This window comes from Protopterus annectens, chromosome 9.part0 (genome assembly GCF_019279795.1).
Source record: "Protopterus annectens isolate FY-2018-M chromosome 9.part0, PAN1.0, whole genome shotgun sequence".
In the NCBI taxonomy this organism is placed as follows: domain Eukaryota; kingdom Metazoa; phylum Chordata; order Ceratodontiformes; family Protopteridae; genus Protopterus; species Protopterus annectens.
The window spans coordinates 839663021-839689008 of record NC_056743.1 but is presented as its reverse complement, the minus strand read 5'-3'; the positions used below and the strand labels follow the sequence as shown (position 1 = coordinate 839689008).

General features: G+C 39.9%; 1 protein-coding gene across 1 annotated transcript in view; it reads right to left on the bottom strand.

Moving 5' to 3' along the window:
- The window catches only part of PHF1 (PHD finger protein 1), a 2051426-nt gene that overhangs the window by 1922582 nt on the left and 102856 nt on the right, over positions 1–25988 (bottom strand). The window contains exon 2 of the mRNA XM_044083522.1: positions 3769–3955. Within this exon, the coding sequence (XP_043939457.1) occupies positions 3769–3945 (177 nt within the window). The 5' untranslated portion in view covers positions 3946–3955. The remainder of the gene's footprint in view (positions 1–3768; positions 3956–25988) is intronic.

Genomic DNA, 25988 nt, shown 5'->3' with positions numbered 1-25988 from the left:
AGAAGGTCTGAAGACACCTTGAGTGGAGGTAGACCTGTCCACATTTTGAGGTTCAACGCCAAGAGTGGCTTCGGTATCTGTAGTCGGGGTGTGGGCCGAGGAGCCTGCGACCTCTGGCACAGGAGACACCACCAATTAAGTGTCGTCGGTAGTCAGGGGCTGCATAGGCGCCTCGCTGAGAACCGGACCACGTGTAGTTGGCTTTGGTGTGGTGTCGGTAGAGGCCGCGGACCTCGTGCGTCGGTCCTTATCTTTGCGTTTTTTAGATAAAACTGGAGTCGGAGTATCCGACGACATAATATAGTTAAATGTTTTTCCAAAATAATGCTGGGCGAACTCCGCCCGACGCTTAATGGTGCGTTTGTTGAATGTAGCACAAAAGCGACAGACCGAGACGTCATGGTCTGGGCCTAAACAAGGTATACAGATGGAACGGAAATCCTTATGCGGTATTTGCTTCCCACATGAAATACAATTATTAACTTTGTCTGACATCGGTCTGAGGCAAGAAAAGTTTCCCCAACGGGGTACTTAGCTTTCAAGAAGACTTCGGTTTCAAAATTTTCATAATTTCAGGAGCTGGCCGACCAGCACTTGCGAACTGTTTCTGCTTCGGGCACCGCGCGGCAAGAAAGACTGAAGAAAATGGTGTCGGCTGGTTCCTTTATACCCCTGTCGCACTGACGTCAGGGAGGAGGCGACGACAACCGACGCCAGACCTAGACTTTGGAATTCGGCCGACAGAGGACCCGCCTGACGGCAGGAGAACCCATCTGTTATGACTGCAGCTGTATGCACGATTAACATTTGTTCTGAGTTGATTCTAAACGACAAAAAATACACTGAACCCACAGACATTGCCAATATCCTGGCAGACAGGTTCAGTGCAAACTTCTCCATCCCCTCCCCCCCAAAAGAGCAAGTATCTATCCCGGCAGAGGGCTGCCTCCCAAACATCTCAGATGCTCAGGTGAAGGCTGCCCTCTCCAAAGCAAAAAACACTGCTTCCATGGGACCAGATGGCATCCCAGGTTGCGTCCTACATGAACTACAAGAGGAACTAATCCCTCAAATAAAACAGCTATACAATCTCAGCCTCACTACAGGATATGTGCCCACAGAATGGCGTACAGCAACAGTGGTCCCACTCCACAAAGGTGGAGCCTCTACGGACCCTGGAAACTATCGCCCCATAAGCCTGACTAGCTTAGTCTGCAAGGCTATGGAGAGGATCATCATGGAGCTCATAAACAAAGACATTGGGGACACTAGATCCTACCCAGTTCGGCTTTGTCAAGGGCAGATCCGGCCTTTTGAACCTGGTTGAATTCTTTGAAACAGTCACCAAAGCCATAGATGAAGGGAAGGTAGTCCACACAGCCTATCTGGACCTTGCAAAGGCATTTGACACAATACCCCACTCGGGCATCATAGATAAGCTATCCAGCTTAAATATAAACCCCTATGTCACAAGATGGGTCGCAAACTGGCTCAAAGACAGAACCCACAGAGTGAGAGTTGCTGGAGCCATGTCAGACTCGAAACTGGTCACAAGTGGCATCCCACAGGGTTCTGTCCTGGGACCACTCTTGTTCGGTATATACTTTTCCGAGGTACAGGCAAGCGTGGAGGACTATGGCTCACCAAGTTCGCAGACGACTGCAAAGTAGGGGCCATAATCAACTCTCCAGCTGACACAAACATCCTTCAAAAAGGTCTCACAGAGACAGATAACTGGTGCCAGTGCCATGGTTTAAAGCTAAATGCCAAAAAATGTATAGTCATACCCTTTGGCAAAACAATGTGCCCACAAATTACCACATAGGCGGAAACCCATTAAGTACAGAGAAAGTTATTAGGGACCTGGGGACCCATGTTGATAGCAATCTCTCCTTTGAAAACCACATTGCCAAAGTGGTTAGAAAGACCTTCTACATAGCCCACCTCATCACGAAGGGTTTCACATCTAGATCAAGAGAGGTAATTGTGCCCCTTTATTCATCCCTCATCAGGCCCATCATAGAATACAATGCCCCTTTTGGGATGTACCTTACCAGACACCTGCAGCAATTAGAAAGACCCCAAAAGTATCTCACCAAGAGGATCAAGGGTCTCAAACAGATGCCATATGCTGCTTGGTTAAAAAAACTCCAGCTCTACTCAGTTGCATACCGCCTACTATATATATATACACATATATATATATATATATATATATATATATATATATATATACACACATATATACATATATATATATATATATATATATATATATATATATATATATACATATATATATATATATATATATATATATATATATATATATATATATATATATATATACACACACACACATATATACATAGCTATAGATCCCTATCAGTTGATCGTGTTTTCAGAAACTCGAAATTCATATGGTCAAGACCATATGATGGAGTTTTTGAAAACTCAAAGCTTTGGAATGGAGATCGCGGTTCAGCAAGGATCGGGAAATTTACCCTTTTTCTTCTCTGTAATGCAATCTCAAAGTTGGTATATATAATTTGCAGGGGGGGTTGCCACCCCCACCCCCTGCATAAACATAAAAATTCGTTTTTTTGGGTGTTTTGCTTTTTTTGGGATATTTAAGTTTTTGGAAACTTGATCATATGGTCTCGTCTATATGAATTTCAAGCTTCTGAAAACTCAATCATCTGACATATAGCCATACATTTTTTATATATATATATATATATATATATATATATATATATATATATATATATATAGAGAGAGAGAGGTTTACCAACATATGGTCGAGCACACAGGGCTCGAACCTATATATGCCCAAATATATTTAGCGAATCCTAGCATGTCGAATGGTCGGAATGTCGCAAAAACATTTCCAACCACTCTACATCCAGAAATGAGCGCTACCATGGTTCAAAAAGGGGGCAGGTGTTTGCGATTCGCAACATCTGCGTTCGCAAATGTGGGATGTTGCTGCACTCCTTTTGGACATTCGGGCTCGACCATCCACTGGTCGGCCATATGGTGGTAAACCATATATATATATATATATATATATATATATATAGCTATAGATATACACACACATATATATATTTCTACATACATAAACACCAAAACTCCAGCACAAGGTAGACCAAAGAATGTGTTTAGTGATAAATCAGTTCTCCTGCCTCACAACACTGCAAAAACATGTGTGAAACATATTTATATCTGTACAACTGACTACTCTGCATCAACTTTGACTGATGTACTATTAACAGTAGTGTGTTTTGTGTTTAAGTAACATTCTTACAAGTTGTAGCTAAATGATTTGATGGCTGGCAAAATTCTGTTCAGCTTTCAAAGTAGTAGTAATTACTTTTAAAGCAAGACGTTCTTAGCTGAAAAAGCAGAAGACTAGCTACACATCAGAAAACAACACTGTGTTATACAAACAACAATCCAGAAACTCTAAAGGGATCTGGATGTCTGAATATTCTTCTATATATCCATATTCAGAAATATAAAATAAATAATACCCATAAATGTGTCAAATAGTTTGCTTCTGTAAAAGCAAGAACTTTTCAATGAAGCATAATATCTATTGTTCTAATAAAACACAATAAAACAAAATTCTGTTATTTCAACTTACTTTCCACTAAACCCAACACGTCAATGAGAGATTCATATGCAAACTTTAGCCTCCCTATCTAATGCTAAGCCAGTAACAGATAACTATGTAGCTTGTATAACAAAAACTTGTGCACTTACATTTTTAACACTTCCAAGGTAAAGCAAACCATCTGTCCACCTTGCCAGGACATCCTGACCTTCCCAAAATCGTACATTTGTCTTTCTCCTTTCTGAGCTACATTCAGACTGGCCGTCTACCAATCGGAAACCTGTTCTAGTAATTCTGGAGCCTCGGCCCATTGAACGAGCTTCCATCAGTAGGTGACTGTCAAGAAATATCGAACAAAAAGAGAGAAACAAGTTAAGTAATCCAAAATGCAAACTACTACAATGACATGAATTGTGGCAGTTATTAAAACAGAAGTCCCAGGTGGCAAAAGGAAGCCCACTTCCAGTATTTCATTGGTTCATTGTGGTAAGTGGGCTAGGCTATACTGAATGTTAACAGTCATACAAAAATTTAAGTGCTGCAGTGATATAAAATGTTGCAATTACTAAACAGGAAGTCTCAAATGTCAGAAAGAGGCACACTTCCAGCAACTCCTCAGTCCCAAATGATAAGGGGATTGTGTCACACTGCAAATAGGGAGAGATTTATGTTTCTAAGTTATCCTCGTTTCTTAAAATCTTACTCCAACCAAGAGCAGATTAGCATCTCTTTCTATAGACAGGCAAATCTGTATACTTACAAAATATGTTTATCACACTGCAGTTATTGCTAATGGTCAATATAAATAATCATATAAGGTAAAAGGCAACAAAGTGATGCCAAGGGTAGCACTGCTGACTCACAATACTTGGCTTTCTGGTTCCCAGCTGAGGCTGCCTTATGTGTGTAGTCTGCATTACTTCCTTGGGTCTGTGTGGGTTTTGCCAGTTTCTGGTTTCCTCCTACATCTCAAAGACACTGTACTATACACCTCAAAGACGCACTGTACTATATGAGACCCAGCAAGCCTCTAAACTATTTGTAAATGTGGACGTATGTATGTGGTGTGTCTTAGTATTCTGAAAAGGACTGGCATCTCATCCAAGATATCTGCCTTATATCCACTGTTTGCTAGGATGGCCTTCAGCTTCCCCACAAAACTAAAAAGAACAAAGCAAATTTAAAAAAAAAAGAATGAAAAATATAAATCCCCATAGTATCTACTACCCGTTATCTGCAAACCTATCACCACCAAACCATAACATAAATAAAAAAGATGCAAAGTCTATCAGACGGACTGAAGCAGATGAGAATTAGGGTCATATTAACTTTACTGGATGACTGTCAGGTAAACTACACTAACTGATGCACACAAATATAACAAATATGCCAGATGTACAGAGTGCAGACAAGGAAATGCACATATACCCAGTTTTTTCACTACGTGTGAAAAACAAAGTAGGGAAGGAGGAAAAATTGAAAACAAAAAGCTGAATGTGTGACTCAAGTAAATGGATTTTTACTACAAGCAGATTAAAAAGACTCCCCAAAATAATAATAATGACAATAATCTTCTTCTTCTCCTTTCGGCTTTTCCCGGTTAGGGGTCGCCACAGTGGATCACCTGTCTGCTCATGATTGGCAGTGGAGTTTTACAGTGTCAAGTTGCCAGCCCGGTGACCAACCTTCCACAGAAGGCACACACACACACTCACACCTAGGGCCAATTTAGAGTGTCTTTGGGATGTGGGAGGAAACCAGAGCACCCGGAGGAAACCCACGCAACCACAGAAGGACATGCAGACTCTGCACGGAAAGCACCCCAGCCGAGGATCGAACTGGAGAACAACTTGCTGTGAGGCGGCAACGCTAACTGCTGCACCACCGTGGCCACCCAATAATGACAATAATAATAATTAATAATGATGATAATAATAAATTAAATGAGAGAAAAAAATCCTCATACTAGGGACAATCAAAGCTCTGCAAGAGAAGCACTAAGGTCTGAAGATAACAGATGGCATAGTGGACCTCTTTGCCAATACAGAATGAGCATCTTCTACATTTTACATCATCATAAAACAAAGAGCAGCAGTAATATATCATTCATGCATCGCTCTCTCAATATATTAAAACACAAAAAGATAAAGCAGCACTTCTGAACGGCCATACTATTAAACACAAAAAAGCGAGCACTTTCATCCTAGATAACTGATTTCTTTAGAAAAAAAGTAACTTGGTAGCTTTCAATATTACTTTTGAATCAAAATTTTTATCGAGAAATGGTACATGGCAGGAGACTGAACTCACTAGAATGTCCATTTCAGTTAAAGACAAAAAGACAGTGAGTGGAATAAATAAAAGATAGCCTTGCAAGACCAATAGTTGAACTCTAGCAAATTGCAGATCATATCCAGCCAATGACGACTCACCACAGAATTAAGCTGGGTACCCTTTGTTAACTTTGTACCACAATGAAAGATACTACTATAAGTACACCACACTCAGAAGAGAAGGTGTCTGGTCACAAGCCATTCAGACACAAGATCAAATGATCCAATCAAATCAAGAATGGTAATTTGTTTGGGTATCAACTACTAGGTTTTAGAAACTTGATCAGTGTGGAGGGTAGGGTCTGGAGTCCTGAAATTCTGGTCCAGCACTGCTGTCTGTGTTCCAAAGGATTATAGAAAAAAACAGTACTGAGTGCTGATAGACATCTACAAGGCACAATAGCATTTACCAATTTTAAAAGTCTGGAGAGGGGGTGGCTATAACTTTTATGGAATGAAGCAAAATGTAAGAATTATGGAAAAAGTAACAGTGCTGCTGACTAGGAGGAGGAGGGACACTTTTCAAGAGTGAAATCCACTTGCCGCTTAGAGTGAAAATCCCCTTGGTAACCATAGAGGGACAAGAGGGTTAACATCACACAGACATACATTATGTAAACTAGATGGGGAGTGGATCTCACTGGTATAAAGACCCACTAAGCAAGTAAAGCTTGAGAGAGAAAGATACATCATTCTGTCATGATGGGGGTCACCTTCAATGGAATATTTCAAATGATCTCTTAACATCCAAAAAAACAACTACTGTGTATGGGTATTGTCAAACATAGTTTAGAGTACCAAATTATTTATTCCTTAGTAGAGTAAAACCTTTACAACACATTAGAAAGGAGGGAATCCTTCCTGCAACTGTCCCTGCAATGTCACCAGTGCATGTGATGGACAAGACAGTATATAAGAAATCAACATTTCAAACTAAACAGAGACCAGGAAATCAGGGAAATAAAGATATCCTTGAAAGGAAGATTGAATGATGGAGCATGAGAAAATGAGTTGCTCAGCCTGCTAATGGGTGGCCTGTCACCCACCCTCTACACTGTCCAGCTAAATAGTAAGATTTTCAATAAAAGAACATTCTGTCTAGGTCAGAGATAAGGTACAACTATGAAATCAAAAAGCAATTTCCAGCTACAAGCATTATCTGTTGATAGCCAATCAGCAGCACAGAAAGTAAGTTCCAATTGGGAGCCTGGTGTACATGTAATTGAGCAAATCAGATAGTGGTATAGCGGTTAGAGTTGTCGCCTCACAGCAAGAGGTTCTCTGGTTCGATCCTCGGCTGAGGTGCTTTCTGTGCAGAGTCTTTATGTCCTCCCTGTGGGTCGTTTGGGTTTCCTCTGGGTGCTCCGGTTTCCTCCCACATCCCAAAGACATGCTGTAGGTGGACTGAACACTCTAAATTGGCCCTAGGCGTGAGTGCGTACTTGTGTGTGCCTTCCGTGGAAGGTTGACCACCGGGCTGGCAACTTGACACCGTAAAACTCTACTGCCAATCATGAGCGGACAGGTGATCCGCTGTGGCAACCCCTAACCGGAAAAAGCTGAAAGAAGAAGAAGATATATAAAACCTGTAGTCCAATCACATGAAAGAGCTGGGATTCCGCAATACCTTCAGCTGAAGGAGTTACTGAGTGGATCCAACAAATGCAGATTCCTGCCAAAAAAGAACTACTCTCTAATCAGAGAAGCTGTGATGCACTATTTATGTATTAGGAAATGGTAGCTTAAAAAAGAGGGGTCAGTTTCACTAAGGGGCTACGCCTATATCAAAGTTAAAATGGAACAAATCTTTACATGACTGATTCCTTGAAAGATCTAGGATGAAGGATGCCACTCTCTCTTCTGAGCCATTACAGTATGCACTGCAGATGGCACAATTCAGTACTCCTTGCTCTATATGAGTTGACATTCATTATTTCTTACTACTTTCTGTATCACTACTGTCAGATTAATTTACTAAGCCTTTTAGGCACTTATTTTCACAGCCGATTTCAGATGATTTTATCAGCACTGAACATTAAACCTTGGAAACATTTGTTTTTGTTTCCTTACACAAATAAGATAATATTTCTTTCCTTACTGATGCTTTTTACTCAGGCCATACAGCAGTTTTGAGTTTGGGTAACTAAACCTCTGAAATTCTTCTCCTTTTCCTTCTGCCACTAGTAACTGCAGTATTACTTAAATAATTTCTAGTTCTTCTTCTATCAGTCCTTCTCATGTTTCTCAAGTTAATATGTTCTACTAAATATCCATGTTGCGTAGTTCCTTGTCTGGTCTATGCTTCTCTTTCTGTTCACATGTCTGTAGATTAAGTGACAACCACTGCAGTATTGAAACTTCCTTGTACAAATAATTTTTGAGTATATTTTTCAGGGGTTTCTGTTCTGTTTCCATCTTCTCTACCACATACATATTCATATGTTGTTGTCTCTTTCAGCTTTTTCCCGGTTAGGGGTCGCCACAGCGGAACTCCGGTCCGCTAATGATTGGCAGTTGATTTTTAAGTGCCGAGTTGCCAGCCCTGATGCACAACCTTCAACGAAGGTACACCCCCCATTCACGCACGTCTCCACGCAGAAGACGCTCTAGCTGAGAATCAAACCAGACAGCATCTTACTGTGAGGCGACAACGCTACCGCAGCACCACCACCGACATATTCACATGCCCTCAGATACAAGGGAACTGTTACTTAACTGTTACTAAATTTCTTGTGCTAGAACAAGTTAGATTTAACCCAAGAGGAGGTGATTGGGAAATGACCCTGGAATATAGGGAACTGCTTTGGCAGTTAAAACTCAATGCCTCGAAACCCCCGGGTCTTAATGATGCCATCAGTTTAAGTAGTATACTTAAATTAAGAAGGGCTAAATTATGAAAGGTAGGGATGGTATAGGTTATCCTAAAGTATGTTGTTTTTATTGTCCATTTTTGTTTTATTTTTAAGCCTTCATCTGTTCATAAAAGAATCTTGAATTAGAAATTAGGTATTTTGCAAGAGCGCTATATGAGCAATATAAAATAATTTTAGGTTTTAGTTTAATAATAAACCTGGTTAGTATGTATTATTTGTCTAGTTTTTTAAACTAAGGCATTATATATATATATATATATATATATATATATATATATATATATATATATATATATATATAAATATAAAATATTTTAGGTCTATTTTCTGATTGCAGTAGTGGTGGTGTATATTTTTGATGATAATTGTTGCACACACTACAAATTAGTTATTTATTTAAGCATATTTGTACAGGTATTTTATAAGTGTTTAAAATATTTTTAGGACATGTTGAGTATGTAGTAAAATTTTGTTGTTTTATAATTGTGCAGAAATACATCTGTTAGTTTATATTTTTTTTATATTTGTTTATTGCTGGTGAATTAAGGCATATGTCTTTAAGGTAGTAGTATTTTGATTAAACAATTAATTAATTGATTCCATTTAGAATTGCTCAGTGGCTGTATAAAAAGCAGCTCTTAAGCTTATGTTAGTTGTCTTGATAAAGCCTGGGAGAGCCTGGGTGAAAGCGCTTGATTCAATTCTATGTCCTGTTTTGTCGAAATTGGATTTTATTCTTGAATTAAAAGTATTTTATCCACAGTACGTTTGGTCTCTGGCCGTGGACTTTCTTGTTTTTACAAGGGAACTGTTACTTATAGTACTCCTTTTGTGTCTATGTAAATGCTACTGACACAAAGGCAACTGGTCTATAAGATCACAGTTCCTATACCATTATGAATGGCATCTACCTGCAAAATGACTTTATTCAGATTGCAATATTTTGGTATTGGGGCTAATCTGTAGCTAGTTTATTCAGCAGATCAGTATCACTTTTCTGTCTATAGCTCTACTTTCAAGTTACATCCTGCTTAAACATTTTTCTTACAGGCACAGGTATTTCAAACATATTAGGCACTAACTTCGCAAGATAACACATCATTCCACAAAACCTCTCTAATGACTGGTTGTTTTCTAGTCTGGCATTCACACAAATGCTCATATATTTTTTCTGGATTGGGTTTCAAACCATCTGATGACTCCTGTATTTCAGAATTGTCACTCTGATTTTACAACTGAATTTCTTTAGCTTCAAATTGCGGTTAGCCAATCTACTCAGTAGTTGTATCAGTCCCCTACTACGCTCACCTTGTAGATGACTCTACGCTAACAGGATGCCAGCTACGTTTACAACACATTTTAAGTCTTCAATCTCTTGGGTAGCAGCTCTTTGCAATAAATCTGAACTTTCCTAATGGTATATTAAATGTACACAAGCTTGAACTCAAGACTTAACTGTCAAGAGACCTACTTTGCAACTATTTCTGAGAAAAACTTGGCATTTAGTAGACTTTAAACTACTACTTCATCTATAACCAATGAATAAAGCTCTTTCTTAATTATTGCATGCAGATGTTGCACATCAATACAAATGCTAATGCCATTTTGCTTCACAACAGTGGCAATACTACTTATCCATTGTGCTGGCTCTGCTTCTTAATGGCATCCAAGTTCTCTTTAGTTCCTGTTAAGTTTTACATTTAAGTGGTCCAAGTACTTTTCTGGACACATGCAGTCTTTCCTTTTACACTGCAAGTTCATTTTACTATTCCTAGCTTCTCAAAAGCTACCCGACCCACAATTTTAAGTTACTTCTTCAAGTGCAACTACTTGAAAAATGCCATTCTTATTTCTGTACTCATGTCAGCAGTTTTACTGACACCACAATTACCATGTTAGCAATATACACACAAGCCCTCTTTACAGCCAGAAGCCTAATGCTTTAAATGTATTCTCTGACAAGATATTACATTCTACATCTGTGTCAAGTTTGAATTCTGAATTCTGTCCATTAATATTCCGTACTTCTTTCCAACAGCCTTGCAGTGTCTCAAGGTCACTGTTCTATTTTCATACTTAACAGTACAAAGTCATCTTCACATCTAAAACAAACTCTCTGTTTTCGTTTTTTTCTGTTCAAAGTGTAAATTCTTTTGAACACATATAGTTTTGCCTTTTTTTTTTTTTCACATCTTGCCTTGCTCTAGTACAGATACTGCAGGATCAGCTATAAGGTTAACAATTCCTTCTCTTATAGCTATACCACTGCAAGTCTTAATTAAAGTAAGATGAGAGCGTCCATTCTGGATCCTTGTCTCTTCATATGCATTACTTTTACAAAATACAGCTAAACTTTATTTCTCATTTCTGACTGGCTCATACTTTATTCTGTGCACATCTTGTTCACTGGTTAATTGCCTTGCTAGCAAAGGTTAAAAAGATTGGGGGGTATCTGGAGGTAGAATAAATTAAGTAAAAGTGTGAACACAAAAGATTCTACTTCTTGAACCATTTGTTCTGTACACATTTATAGCTTTTGATAAGATCAGGTCTGTGAATGTTAACAGCATAGCCATCATTTCACATACCACAAGCCATGTATCTTTTATTACAGAATCATGTATTTCACTGAATTCACAGCCCTTAATTCTCTTCTTTAGCACAGTATCAAACATTTATTGTCTCATTAGCACATAGTGATATTATAAAGAATAAATGGCTAAGAAATTGCAAATTACTTATGGCTATTTCCCATTAACATGCAGGAATTAAGCACACTATACCCTTCAGACATTTCAGCTAATAGACTGGCAATGCAGTATAAACCACATTTCTGGATCCAAAGAATTTGGGGGGGGGGTCTATTTCTTCACTTCTGCAGATATATTTCTTCAGTTCTGGCAGACGTTTTCTGCACTTCTAAAAGAGAAGGTGGGGTCTACCCTTAATGAAATCTACAATTTTAATGACTTCTCTACAACTTATAGATAACACATAATATGCTATTACTGTAGCTAGCTCATTAGCACTGACGCTATACACCCCTACATAATACATTCATTCTGTAACTAGTTCAAATACTTGTTAACAAAGCACTTAAACTCATCACTTAGGATTCAACTTCAAACCCATCACTTGGGATACAGGTTTCTCTCACAGGCCCATTCAGGCCATCCTGCCAGTAGAGGAAGTGTACTTCCAAGCTGATACAGTGAAGTCCACTACAGTACACAGTGACATTGAGAATCTGACGGTGCAATGCACCCTAGCCTCACCCATGACATGGAAAAACAGTGCTGCTCCTTATCCTCTTGTACTGCACTGTGATGACCCATTTCTTTTTCAAATTACTTGCCCCTGCAGAGACAATAACAATGTTGCTGCTCATTAAGTACAGAGAGATGACCTAAGATCTTGAGGATTTATACCCTGTCCTTCCAAGCTATGGTGTCAGGCAAGCACTATTTCCTATCATCTTCTTTCTTTCCTCTCACAAAAGTATACTTTCAGCAATGATCCCCTGAACAGAAGAGGCTTCTTTTTCCTGTGGTGTCCCATATTAATCTCCTGTAAGCCTCCACTGTGCAAGCTCCCAGCTTCCATTTTGATTGTTGTTTTTGGGCATATTTGCAGAAGAGCTAACCTGTTCCAGGACACAGTTGGGATGCAGTGTATCTGAAAAGATGCGCCTCTGTTCCACTACCCTCACTGTGGTTAAAGTACTTCAAACCTTTGGAAACAATTGAGAAAATGGTATTTAATGCTTTTACTTTTAAGCAGTGATGAATTATGAAAAAAATCCTTTTCTTGGAGAGTACTCTGATTTGTCCATTTGCAGAAGCTGTATAATTAAGGTTTCACCACAAACGAAAGTTATGCACTTACCATAATGCTAAAACTATAAGAGTGAAGAAGGACAAAGGATAGAGTCCCAAGCTCTTCCTAACATGTGGACACCTAGGAGAATATACCCTTGAGAGCAGTGGCTCCAAAGGTGGACCTGGATCTGAAAACAAAATCCAGCTTATAATAGTTTGTAAAGGTATTCAGAAAAGATCATGTACAGATACTGTCAAGGACCCTATTTTTGAAACAGGTTACTGAAGTGGCTACAAGCTCTGGCACAGTAAGCTTTAACAAGATGAAGCAATACCTTGTGTCTGGTGTATACAATCAGAAAGCCATTCGGCAAACAGTTTGGAAACTTTATGGCCTAAAGACTCGGAAAGAAAAGAAACCAAAATTTAGGTGGCTTTACATATGGCCTTGGTTCTGTCCACATAACTCAGCAGATGATGGACATCTGTGCAGTATGTATTAGTTTAAATGTTACTCGCTGTAACTGCATGCATAAAAATAGAACAGTTTGTAAAAGACCAGATATAGTGGATTCAGCAAAAAGGACATGAAGTTTGGAAGTCATTCTAGCTAATAACTAATAGTTACCAAAAAAGGGTTTTCCGAGAAATGTATTTTAATTCTGCAATAGCAGCCAGTTCATATGAAGCCTTCGAGAATAAAGCAGAGGTCCAAAAGAGGTACTGCATCTCATATTGTAGGTCTCAACAAGAAACTACCTTTTAGAAAAGCTTGGTAAATGTTCAAAAAGCTAAGCAGCTACCATCTTGCCCTGGGTGAAAATTGGAGACTGCAGGCAACTGGACAAAAAAAAAAAAAACAGTATCAACAACATCTGCTAGACATGAAGTACTGCAAGAGCAGAAATAAAAAAGGGACTGAGGCCTTGGAGGAGGTAACCTACATTAAGAAATATGTCCTTTTGTCCCTTTAAGTCTTCCTCTTGTCAATCTTTATAAAAAAGCAAGAGTAAATTGACCTCCCTAGCTAAAAAGAAAAAAAAAATATTGGCAACTACTAAAAGAAGAGAAGCTAAGTGGTGAGATGTTAAGGAATACATAATGGGTGAGATTTTCCAAACGACAGTACAAGTATTTTCTCATGGGTCTCAAGAACAAAGGCTTTTCCAGCAGCTGAAGCAGAAGAAACGACAACCAGACTTGCAGAGGCCAGTATGGAGCTATAAGCACTGACTTTGTGAAGTTTTGCTTCTGCATATAATTAATCTCTGGAGAAAATAGGAAAACATGTATAGGAATCCTGTTAGTCACCTGAGGGCTGCATGACCTCTCAGTGATGATCTCAGTAAAAGAATGAAGAAGCCCCTTTATAGCATAACATAGGACTAGTGCTCTATTTTAAGATCTTAACAAGGAACTGAAGGGACAGCAGCAGTCTCCTGTACAGCTGGTCTGGCGAGGAAATGGGACTCCTCAGCATGAAGAAAATACTTGTTGGAAATCACCCATTCCCACGCTCTCACAGTTTTCTAGCATAAGGGGTATGACTGGACCCCCCCCCCAAAACTTCCATTTATTGACATATCATACAACTGTCATGTTGTCTGTCTGTCATTCTTTTTAAAACTTCCATGGGTGAGGGAAATCCTGGAATGCTTGGATGGTCAATAAAGCTGCTTTCATCTCCAGTAAACTGATGTGAAGGAAAAAGTTCTGATGATATCTACTCAGCCTAAACTTTTTTTTTTTCTGTAAAGCCCACCACACCAGGTGTGCTGCATCTATGATGACTGTTGCCAAGGAAGATGGAAGGGGGACAGGAATGCCAAAAATAATACTGCTGGTATCCACCCACCATGTTAAATGACAGATGCGTTTTTGTAATTTCAGGGGATTGACACTATCTGGCCACTGGGGACGAAGGTTCTAGCGAGGAACTCTCAAGTAGAATCTCAAGAATCATAGGAACATTTGCTACCATGAGATCCAACACCCTGACACAAAGGTAATCTGTGACTAATACAGACAGAAGAGAAACCTCTAACAAACCTAAACTCTGGGCTGGATTCAGAAAACTTGCTGAATCATGGTAAGTAAATGTGTGTGTGATAAGCGGCCACACACAGTGTATGCATGATTCCGAAAAATAAGATGCACGATGTGTCCATGAAGAGCGGCACATTGTAGCACTGTACATGTTAATGTCCATATAATGAAACACATTATTAAAAACAGTGACTTTGTGTTTGATGAGGCAAACCAAAATAGAGGTTCATATTCTACACAGTTTATATTTATACATAAAATATATAAATGCCATGCAACTAAGGTGCACCCACAGTATATTTGAATATAGACAAATGCTCATGTTCATATTAAGTGAATTGCTAAGTAATGGATTGCCACAGCTTTAGTAAATGGCTAAGTAATGGATTGCCACAGCTTTAGTAAATGTATATCTGCAAGAGGCACTTACTGATGCTGCCATGCCGAATGGTGCGTAATGTCACCATTGAAGGCTCAGTCATCCAATCATGTTGCAAATTTCACGAATTTAAGAAATTGTGGCAATGTTCCAGCCTCATCTGTAGCCCCATGACAGTCGTCGAGTACCCATCCCAACAGATACTAAGGTATGTATGGTTTTACATATATTAGCTATAGGGACCTTTCAGTGACTACTAGGGACACAGTGGGAGTATATCAGGTGTCTTGCAATAAGAATATGCCAACAGTTTATTGATGCCATTCTTCAGCATGTAAAGGAGCATATGTGGTTCTCATGTATGCCTAGTGGAGAGAGAGAGAGAGACATCATGTGGGATTTCTATGTCAAAGCCCGTTTCCTTGAGTTACTGAAGCCCACAGACTGTACCAGCACTGAAATAAAGGTCCACCTGGTGAACTGGGAAGTAGGTACATGAATGAGTATCACTCCATCAACTGCCAGGTGGTCGGTAATGCACAGGGTATTATCTACAATGTGTGTGCAGACTAACCAGGCAGTTATCACAACTCCCACATATGGCATACCTGTGACTTGTACCAACAGCTTGTGAGGGGTGACGTCTCATTTTTGTGGTGATGCTGGATATGCTCTAGAACCTTGGTTCATGACACTCTTAAGAAATCAACAAATTTAAACAGACAATGGATACAACTGTGCAGAAACACTTTTTTGGACTGCTGAAGGCATACGTTCTCTGTCTGAATCCATTCCATGATGCCCTGTAATATGATCCTGGCACACGGAGGAAAAAATCGTGCCCTTGTACAATGTTACACAATATTATACTTAGGAAGCACCCGCAGTAGAGTGGACACATACAAGGGCAACAGTTCCCAGCACAACAGGCAGAGGACAGTGAATCACATGAGGAGTAAGAGAAGCAGCCAGCAGCAGGGGATGATCAAGCCAGCTGGAAGTGAGCACAGTATATTGTGGCACTAGCAAAGAGGCAGCGACTTGTATACAGTCTTAGAACACAGTATATAAGAGTTAAGTAGATACACTACACTAAAAATGAAGTCTGTAAAGTCGACACCAGTCTGTGCTTATTCATGCACAGGCTGGCCAGGCTGGCCAAGCTGTGCTTCAGACACAGGCAAACCAAGTAGCAATGTAGAAAGGGATGGCACAGTATTCATCATATTAGCAGGTGGAGAAGGAAGCACAGGAGTGCATGTCTTTCGCAGGTAATTGTGTGATTGCCAAGGAGTATGAAAGTAAAAAGTGCATTTCTGTGAGACTGTGTCCATGGTATGTGCTGGGGATTCAGTGGTCACATTCCCTCTGTCCAACACATGTACTCTGTACTCTCTGACTCTGCCAGCTCATCAACGCCAACAGCAGGTATTGGCATTTCCACAGTAGTAGTGGTGGACAAAGAATCCATGTGAATACACCAAAGCAAAAAATATCCAGTACGACCCAGCAACAGAAGAATACATGCAACTGAGAGTTTTACAAATACAGACATGATAAAAAAGCAAACCTTTAGGCACATGCTACGTGCAGATCACTGCGAATGCTAAACCCCTGATATACCTTTATACCGCAAGTCAGACAACTTTAAGTTTTACAGTGAGTACAGGGCACAAAGGACTTCCAGGTATTGGTATGCAGAAACATGCATGCATACCTGGGATATCTGCAGTGGACTGACTCTGGGGCTTGTTCAACTCTGCTCCAACATCCAGCACTGTACTGTGGGACTCTGTAGAGATGCTACTCAGTCTCCATGAGAGGTGGTAAACTCGATGCCCCCCCCAAGTTCTTATCCTGTGTTCATATGCCAGGATTCGTGACCTTTTTGAGCACCCCCATATCATATCAATGGCCTTGCAGCACACCATTTTCTAACTGTGGTCCCACCCACCAACTGCACTAACATTGGTTAGAATATCTTCCCAGGCATAAACATGGTATGGAGAGGGTGGCTGCATGCAGGCCAAACAGCCATCAGACATGGAGACAAAGGGCCTGGAGTAGCACCTCAGTCTCCACATCTGAGAATTTGGCCTTATGTGTGGATGATGTCCCATCAGATGCATTACTGTAATTCTGTTTGGCCTGGTTTTTAGGAATTGCTCTCTTGGAATGACAGCAGAGTAATCGACAATCTTGTTCCTGCATGATCATTACAAATCCTAATACCACTAGTATTCATCTTGGCTATATAAAATGTTTTTGATGTGCAAGACAGTTCTATATCTGTATCCAAACTCTTTAATTAATGTCAGGCAATTAGGTTTATTTAACATGTCCCCCACAAATCAATCAAAAATTTGCAAATGACCAAAGACATATGACCATTCCTATCATTATTACAATGTTATATGTCAAGTATACAACAGTAAAATGTACTGAACAGTACTCTTAAGTATGTGCTTATGGGTATGTCCTCCATCGAGCTTAGCAATCCTGCACCCAAGTGACTATTTTACCCTTGCAATCCCTCTGTCAATACACATTGGTCAACACACTTAAAAGTACTGACATACATACCTACATCCTAATGTCAAATGGTTGAACAGTACTCGGAACAGCTATGCTATAAATGAATGGCCTCTTAAGTAGCAGCACTTAACATACAAGCAGACATATTTTTGCTGAAGTACTGTTTTCTTTAGCAATTCACTTTTTGTTGACATCAAACTATGAAATCTAGAGAGGAGGTTCTGTCTCTCTCTCAGTGTTACATTGTAGACAGAGTCACCTGCCTGGTCATGAATAGTATGCTAAACAGGGCTCAACTCGTTACTGAATCACTCAATTTGCAAGGCAAGCACCCCTGCTAACCATCATGCGCAACTGTACTCAATGCCATGCACATGTATGGGTCCCTGTGGGCAGCATTACCACGCATGTTCAAGCCATGCTATGGGGGTTGCTGTAATTTCATATTTTACTGTCTTTATAAAATCACTGTAGTGCCTGACTTTTTTAACAGCATACACAGGGATTGAGGACTGCCACATTTCACACCTTGAGGCACCATTGTGAACAATAACAATACAGTACCTATACCTTCTGCATTTGCCATGCTTTATACAAATGAGGTGCACATCAATGCCTGCCAGTGTGTGGAAAATGGAACATATGAAAATTGATTTGGAAACCAATACAGTGACATTTCTCTCTGAGATTTTTCAAGGTGAGACATGGCTGGAGGAGAAGAGGAGGATAGTCCTCCTTTTACACAGTGCAGAGGTAGTGTATGAAGGAGACAAAAATATTTCTCCATCACTTTCAACAGGATTACGTCCAGATGCTCCTCCAGGAGAGCTATGAAGAGCCTCAGTATAATACTGAAGCCTGGAATACTTTAGCCCAGGCTGACACCCATGCAACTAGCATCCCACACACACAGGAAAACAGTGCCATCACCATCATAGTGAAACGAGGCACAGCAATCCTGATCTTCTACAATAATGGAAGGATGGAGTCAAGCAGCAGGTACCACTTACGTACTATAAGCAGACCAGACCTTTTGTTAGCTCTACATCCTGTAAACATTTTATATATATATATATATATATATATATATATATATATATATATATATATATATATATATATATACTTCAGACTGTCTTAGTTTTAATATTGACAGTGGTTGGTATTCGTTCCCAAAATTAATATCTTTCATACATCATTGCCACTTCTGTTATTACTGCCATGCCTCAAATGCACCAGTATGGCTGTTTAATGTTACTGGTGTGTTTGTGCATACATCTTCTCATATATGTGGACAAGTTGGTCAGATGGTTAAGACTCTGCTCCCACATTGAGAATGCCTATGGGTTCAATCCTCCCACCAGCTGTGTTATCATGAAATATTTAAGTTTTTTTGTCTCATTATAATAATAAATGCAACATTAGATGAGACAAATATGTACGATAATCATTACTGGTTGGGTGGACACGTTTATCACCATAGTTCTTTCCTTTGCACATAACCTGTGAGTGAAATGTTACGTTTGAACAGCATGTTTTCTTTGTATATGTACATTTCTCTCAGACATCATTACTGTATCTCAGACAAGAGACACCTGCTGGTTTGTCTAAGTAATTCAACACATTAAACCTCTGTCTTTCAGAATGCAGGCAACAACAGTTCTTGGTTCAGGTCCCCCACTCAGTTGTCTACAGTACTACTTGTTAAAATGAGAAGTGTTTTTTTGGTCCATCAAGTATATTATGTCTAAGTATAACATACTCAACATACACATGAGCTTCATTTTTCCACTGTATTTGTATACCTCATCCCCTGTCATTATCCTTTACTTTACATACATTTATTTTGTTTATTACTTTGTTTCTCTGTATTTTACTACTATAAGATACAGTAGCATAAAGGACTTACACCCATTCCACTGGCAAGGCATGTTCATCCCCCACAGGTGGCAGAAGCAGTGCCGCCACCACCAGTAATATCTAGTATATCTGGGTTTCAGCTTGCCAATGTCGTCTCCACACCGCCGGCCCTACCTGTACCATCTGCTTCAGGCGGTTCTACACCAGCTGCTGGTATAGTTGAACCCTTTGATAGCAATGCCAGTGGAAGCAACACCTTTGTCACTCATCAACAGCTGGAAGACACTCTGGGAAGATTATCTACAGGAAGTTGAATGTTTGACCAGAGGAACCAGGCATGGGTGTCCTCTTTCCCCTCTGTTATTTGGATTATATTTAGAAACACTGGGAAAGAAAATAAGGGACTCAGAAATTCAAGGATATAATTGATATGGTAGTCAAGAAAAGTTGGCTCTATTTGCAGATCATATTATTTTATACCTGATAAAACAAGAAAAGGACATTTCAGTGTTGTGGAACAATTTGAGGGAGTCTCAAATCTTTTTGGGATACAAAATTAATGAAGCTAAAACAAAGGCAATAGCAGTAAATTACATATCTACACACAAATTGGTTCAGTAATATCCATATTTATGGAGACATAATAAAATGAAGTACTTAAAGAGTATGGATTAAAAATAATTTTGATGTGGCAGCTAAGGATATGTGGGAAGAGACTTAAAAGATAATATAAAAACTGAGAAAGTGGAAGCTCTATAAGTAGTTAAAATGTTTTAGTGACTTTCGTTTTACACAGAGGTCAGACATATTTTTATTAACTGGAGGAGAAGTTGTGGATAGCAATTAATAAAGAGTTGAAGGATTTTATCTGGGAGGGGAAGACGGCCAGTGTCAAGTGGGATACTTTGATTTTTCAAACTGAACAAGGTGGTTTGGGATTACCCGATCTGAAGAGGTATTTCAGAGCTAAACAGTTGGGCTCTTATACATAGCACAAGCAGAAACCTATAACTTAAAGTGGAAAGGGATAATGATGAAATGGGTGGAAGCTCAAGAAACAGAGAGAGACTGGGATTTTGGATGCAAATCTTTAAGGAGAATAACAATAACCATACAAAATATTATATTCATAAAGTAGCAGAAAGTATTCTAAGAACTAAGCCAACACGGGAATGCAAAAAGGAGATTCTGCCAATAGAATGACTACAATTAGGGATACAGACAATAGGCAAGAAAGAGCTGGAATTTATTGGTGAAAAAAATGTCAAAAGAACCAGCATACTGGGAGCAAATAATTAGAGAGGTAAAGGTAACAGAATGGGAAGAGGCCAAGAATTTATTTGGACTGTAAGCTAGAGACTGCCTTCCCTATCAAGGATTGATATCAGAGTATGGACAAAGAGAAAGACATAGGGGAATCATAAGCGAAAGACCACAACTAGTACAGTTTTTAGTAGAATCTAGAACAGAAGCTGTGTTAAAAATGAATAATTAGTAAAGCATATAAAATACTGCATGATAACTATAAGAATCAATCATAGGTGGTCAGAAAGGATTGGGAAGAGAGATTGGATAAACAACTCACAAAGGAACAATGTGGGGATGTTTGTATGTCTCCCAAATATGCAACAAAGTATAGAAGACTTAGGATCTTTGCTTGGAAGTGTTCACATACGTGTTTTTAGGGTCTATATTACATCTTCAAAAAACCTCTTCAGTGAACGCCTGTTCGCCAACCAATAAATAGCGAAATTTTACTCCCATGAACATCAGTTTCAACCAATTTTTTCCTAGGGGAAAAACACTTGGCCATCATCAAGAATTTGACCTTTTCTCTACTGTTGTTGGGGTTGGTATATTTAGTTAGGGGGGGGGGTGCCCCCACACTGTGGTGGTGTGGGGGGTGAAGCTTCTCACTTTGAAGGGTTTGAATGTTTGTCTGGTTTTTGGTTGGCCAAGGGATTTTTTCTCCTAGGAAAAAATTAGCTGAAACAGCCATTCGAGGAAGATGGATTTCACCGCTTATTGGTTGGTGAACAGACGTTCGCTGAAGAGTTTTTTTAAGGATGTAATATACATCCGTATTTTTATACCCCAAGTAGACTCCAAACAATTTTTTCCTCGGGTAGACAGCAAATGTTGGAGGTGTGATGGGGAAGAAAGAGGTAAATGGGAACATATTTTCTGGCAGTGTAAAGAGTTGACAGAGTTTAAAGATTCCCTGCAGACTACTCTGGCAGAGATACTGGGTGAGCACACTGATGTAACTAAGGAAATTATTTTTTTGAGCTATGATAGAAAATCAGAACTGCCCAGACATAGTAAAGCCTTGCTGAGTCTAATTATGGTGGCAAAAAAGCAATTACTAGATACGGAAATCAAAGTCTAAACCAAGTGAACTTGAACTAGTGAATACAGTAGCAGAGATAAAGTAACTGGAATTCAGATTTTTAGAAAAGGGCAGCAGCAAATTACATAGAACAAAATGGGAATTGTTGGAACAATAACATGCAGAGGAGGAATGAGGTTTAAAAGACTGCAGGATTTGAACAAGCTATGTAATGTTTAACTGACAATGACTGGCTAAATTATAATCTGTATAATGTCTGCAACTAAAATTATGTCAATACAGTTTGTTTTCATTTATATAAATGTATGATTGCCTATGTCATACATGGTTAATTTAATAAAGATGTTTACTGTTAAAAAAAAAAAAAAAAAAACAGGAAGTTCGATGTTCTAATAGGCCAAATGGAGAATCTCCTCCAGTGACTCCTTCTGTTATGTACCTGTTCCTGTCCAGCACCATCTGAGGCACAGCCCAGTGGTGACGGTACCCAGGATAGCAAGTAATCTCTCACTGGATCTCAGCTGGCAGAGACTACAGCTGAGAGCACCACTTCCTCTCCTCTAATCTGGTGTTCTCCTCCCTTTTCTGTCCATGCCCACTACTGTTGGTTACATCGTGTTACTTACCATACACTCTGTTAGTCATGTCTGTCTTTCCCCTGTTAATTCCATGTCTTACCTTCCTCTTACACCCATCACTTCCCCCAGCTTTCCTCCTCTTTATGAATGAAAAATGGGCACCTGTCCTACAAAAAAAAAATTCACCTTCCCTACCTTCGTCCTGCTCATTCCTTAGTTGTTCACCTTCTGTTCTACTCTCTGTTTGCTTCCCCTTTACATCTCTTTCCTATATTCCCATTTTCAACCTTTAATCCGATAAAAAAAAAGAAAGAAATACACCTCAAACAAGCCCATGTAGGGTTTCCAAATCACTTATCTTCTGTGATCGTACTGTGCACAATGGTTCGTGAATAGAACCGTTGATGCAAATGTACAACTGATGAGGACTGGCAGAGGTTGTTGTATAGCAACAATTAAGTACACCCACCATCATGCTATACTATGTATATTTGCCTCAGCTTGCACTGGGTGTGCAAATGAACTGAGCATTATTGTACTGCAGTCTGTATATATAACAGGATAATATTGACACCTTTTTAGTGTGACTGCTTAGGCTGCTTAGCCTGTAAACTAAGTGCTTTGTGGAGTGTAAGAGAAGAGGGCCGAATGCTTTTTGCATCTTCTATTCTATCATTCTGCAAGTGTGTAACAATCACCTGCTATGTACTTCACTGACACTTTTGGTGAGACTGCTTCCATAGGTTAGCCTGCAAATGAACTGGTTTGAAAGGTCTAATGGAAAGGGTTGAGGGTTCAAGTCCCTCGGGGTTGTATAGAGACACATCATTGTTACAGTAAGGTGCATGATTTATGACACTGACATTAAGGTATACTGATCAGATTCTGATGATATCATAACTACTTTTTGTTGATATATCTTGCTTTTCTATTCCCCACCCATCACGGATTTCTACCTTTTTTATCTACATTTACTTGAGATTGGCACTTGTGTTTTTAATACTTCCTTCTCCATTATCTTCCATTACCCTGACTGTGGCATCATCTCTGTTTGCAGTCTTGTTTTCATTATATGTTTATTTCTGTTACCCTACTACCTCTTCTCCCTCTCTTCTACTTTAATCATACTTCCCCTTTCTACCTTCCACAAGTATCTTTTCTGCATTTGTGTATCCCTGCGTGCAAAAAAACAGATCAGCACAAAAGCATCATGGCCATGTATGACAAAGTACAGTTTTGTACCTACCATAAATGTAGATGTTCGAGTGCTAATACAGCTGCAGTCATAACAGATGGGTTCTCCTGCCGTCAGGCGGGTCCTCGGTCGGCCGAATTCCAAAGTCTAGGTCCGGCGTCGGTTGTCATCACTTCTTCCCTGACGTCAGTGCGACATGGGTATAAAGGAACCAGCCGACGCCATTTTCTTCAGTTTTTCTTGCCCCAGATGTCAGGTGCCCCCAGAAGGAAGGCAATACATAAATTTGTGTAATAATGCAGTGCAATATAATCAAAATACAGTAGTTGCAAGCAAATACATCATAAAATGAATACCCCAATCAGGTTGTATGAGGATGCGTTAGCCTATAGGCCTGTCCCAAGAGGGGAAGGGGGAGGGAAACCTGGACTGCAGCTGTATTAGCACTCGAACATCTACATTTATGGTAGGTACAAAACTGTACTATGTTCATCGTGCATACAGCTGCAGTCATAACAGATGGGTAGAATCCCAAAGCTCAGAAAGGGGTGGTAGGCACTAGGTGGAACTAGGAGGAGCCAGGATGCCCTGCAAGACTGCAGTGGCAAAGCCTGCTCTAGTTTTGGAGTATAATGGTAGGTTGTAGTGCTTGGAGAAGGTATGCACAGAACTCCAAGTGGCTGCTTCCAAAATATCTTTGGTAGGAACTCCTCTGAGGAAGGCTGCAGAGGTGGCTGTGGCCCTGGTGGAATCAGTTCTAATGCCTGTAGGTACAGTTTTGCCATGAAAGGAATAGCAAAAGCGTATGCAGTGGGCTATCCATTTTGAGATTGTCTGTTTGGAAATTGGCTTTCCTTGAGCTCCTACCGCATAGGCCACAAAGAGCTGTTCTGATTTTCTGAAAGGCTTTGTTCTGTCCAAATAATAACAGTTGTCTGTGGATGTCCAAGGAATGTAGTAATCTCTCCCCTTTGTTTTGAGGATTAGGATGAAAGTAGGTAAATGTATGGCCTGATTTAAAGCTACCCTGGATACCACTTTAGGCATAAAGGACGGGTTGGTTCGTAAGGAAACTCTGTCCTGATGGAAGATGATAAAAGGCTGGACAGCCATGAGAGCCTGTAGTTCTGAAACTCTACGAGCTGCGGTGATAGCCAGAAGGAAAGCTGTTTTCCAGGACAAATATTGCAAATCTGATGAGGCAGCTGGCTCAAAGGGAGGCAAGGTCAGTTTTTCCAGAATGAAATTAAGATCCCAAGCAGGTATTGGTTGTTTCCTTGGAGGTCTTAAATTCTTAGACCCTCTGAGGAACTGTCTTAAGAGAGGGTGAGAGAATAAAGGTGGATCAGTGTTGTATTCTGCAGAAATGGCTGAGGCATGGATTTTGATGGAGGAGAAAGAAAGTCCATCGCTTAGCAGTTCAGCCAAATATTGTAGCATTTCAGGTAAATTCAGTTTTCCAGGATCCTGGCCCTTTTTCTCATTCCAGACACAAAAACGTTTCCATTTTGCAGAGTAAGCTTTTCTAGTTGATGGCCTTCTGGCCTCCAAAATGACATCCTGCACCTCCTTGGAGAGTAGGGCTTGTTGTGATGCTAAGGAATCTTCCATGCAGCTAGATTGAGTGTTTTTAGCGGGCTGTGAAGAGTTTTGAAGCTGTGCTGAGTCAGAAGAAGAGGAATTAGAGGCAGGGTCCATGGTGGGGAATGCGTCAGGCTCCTCAGGAGTGGGTACCCCGGAGCAATGAGAATCATCTTTGGTCTGTCTGCTCTGGTCTTCAATAGTACTTTGGGCAGCAGAGGAAGAGGTGGGAAGGCATAAACTGTCATTGATGTTCAACTGAAAGAGAGAGAGTCCAGTCTCCAGGCCTTTGGATGGAAGATCTTTGAGCAGAATTTTGTCAATTGATGATTTTTGTGGGAGGCAAAGAGATCTATGTCTGGCCTTCCCCATTCTTGGATTATTTCTGTAAAAACTTTTGGATGCAATTTCCATTCATGTGGATCTGTCATATTCCTGCTTAGGTTGTCTGCCAGCGTGTTTTCCTTGCCTGGCAAGTACTGTGCTTGTAGTTCCATTTGTAAGTCCATGGCCATGTTCCAAAGTGACATGGCCAGTCTGCATAGGGGATAAGAATGTGTTCCTCCCGGTTTGTTTATGTACCACATAACTGTGGTGTTGTCCGTTCTTATCAATATGGTTGTAGAAGGTCCTTGAAAGCTATAATAGCATTTATTACTGCTAGCATTTCTTTTTGATTGATGTGAGGGTGCTTTTCTTTTTGGGACCATTTGCCCTGAATGCACCAATCTGTCATGTGCGCCCCCCCAGGCGTAGTCCGAGGCATCTGTTGTGATGACTTGATTTGCTTGAGGCTTGCTGAATGGAAGACCTGTGTTTGT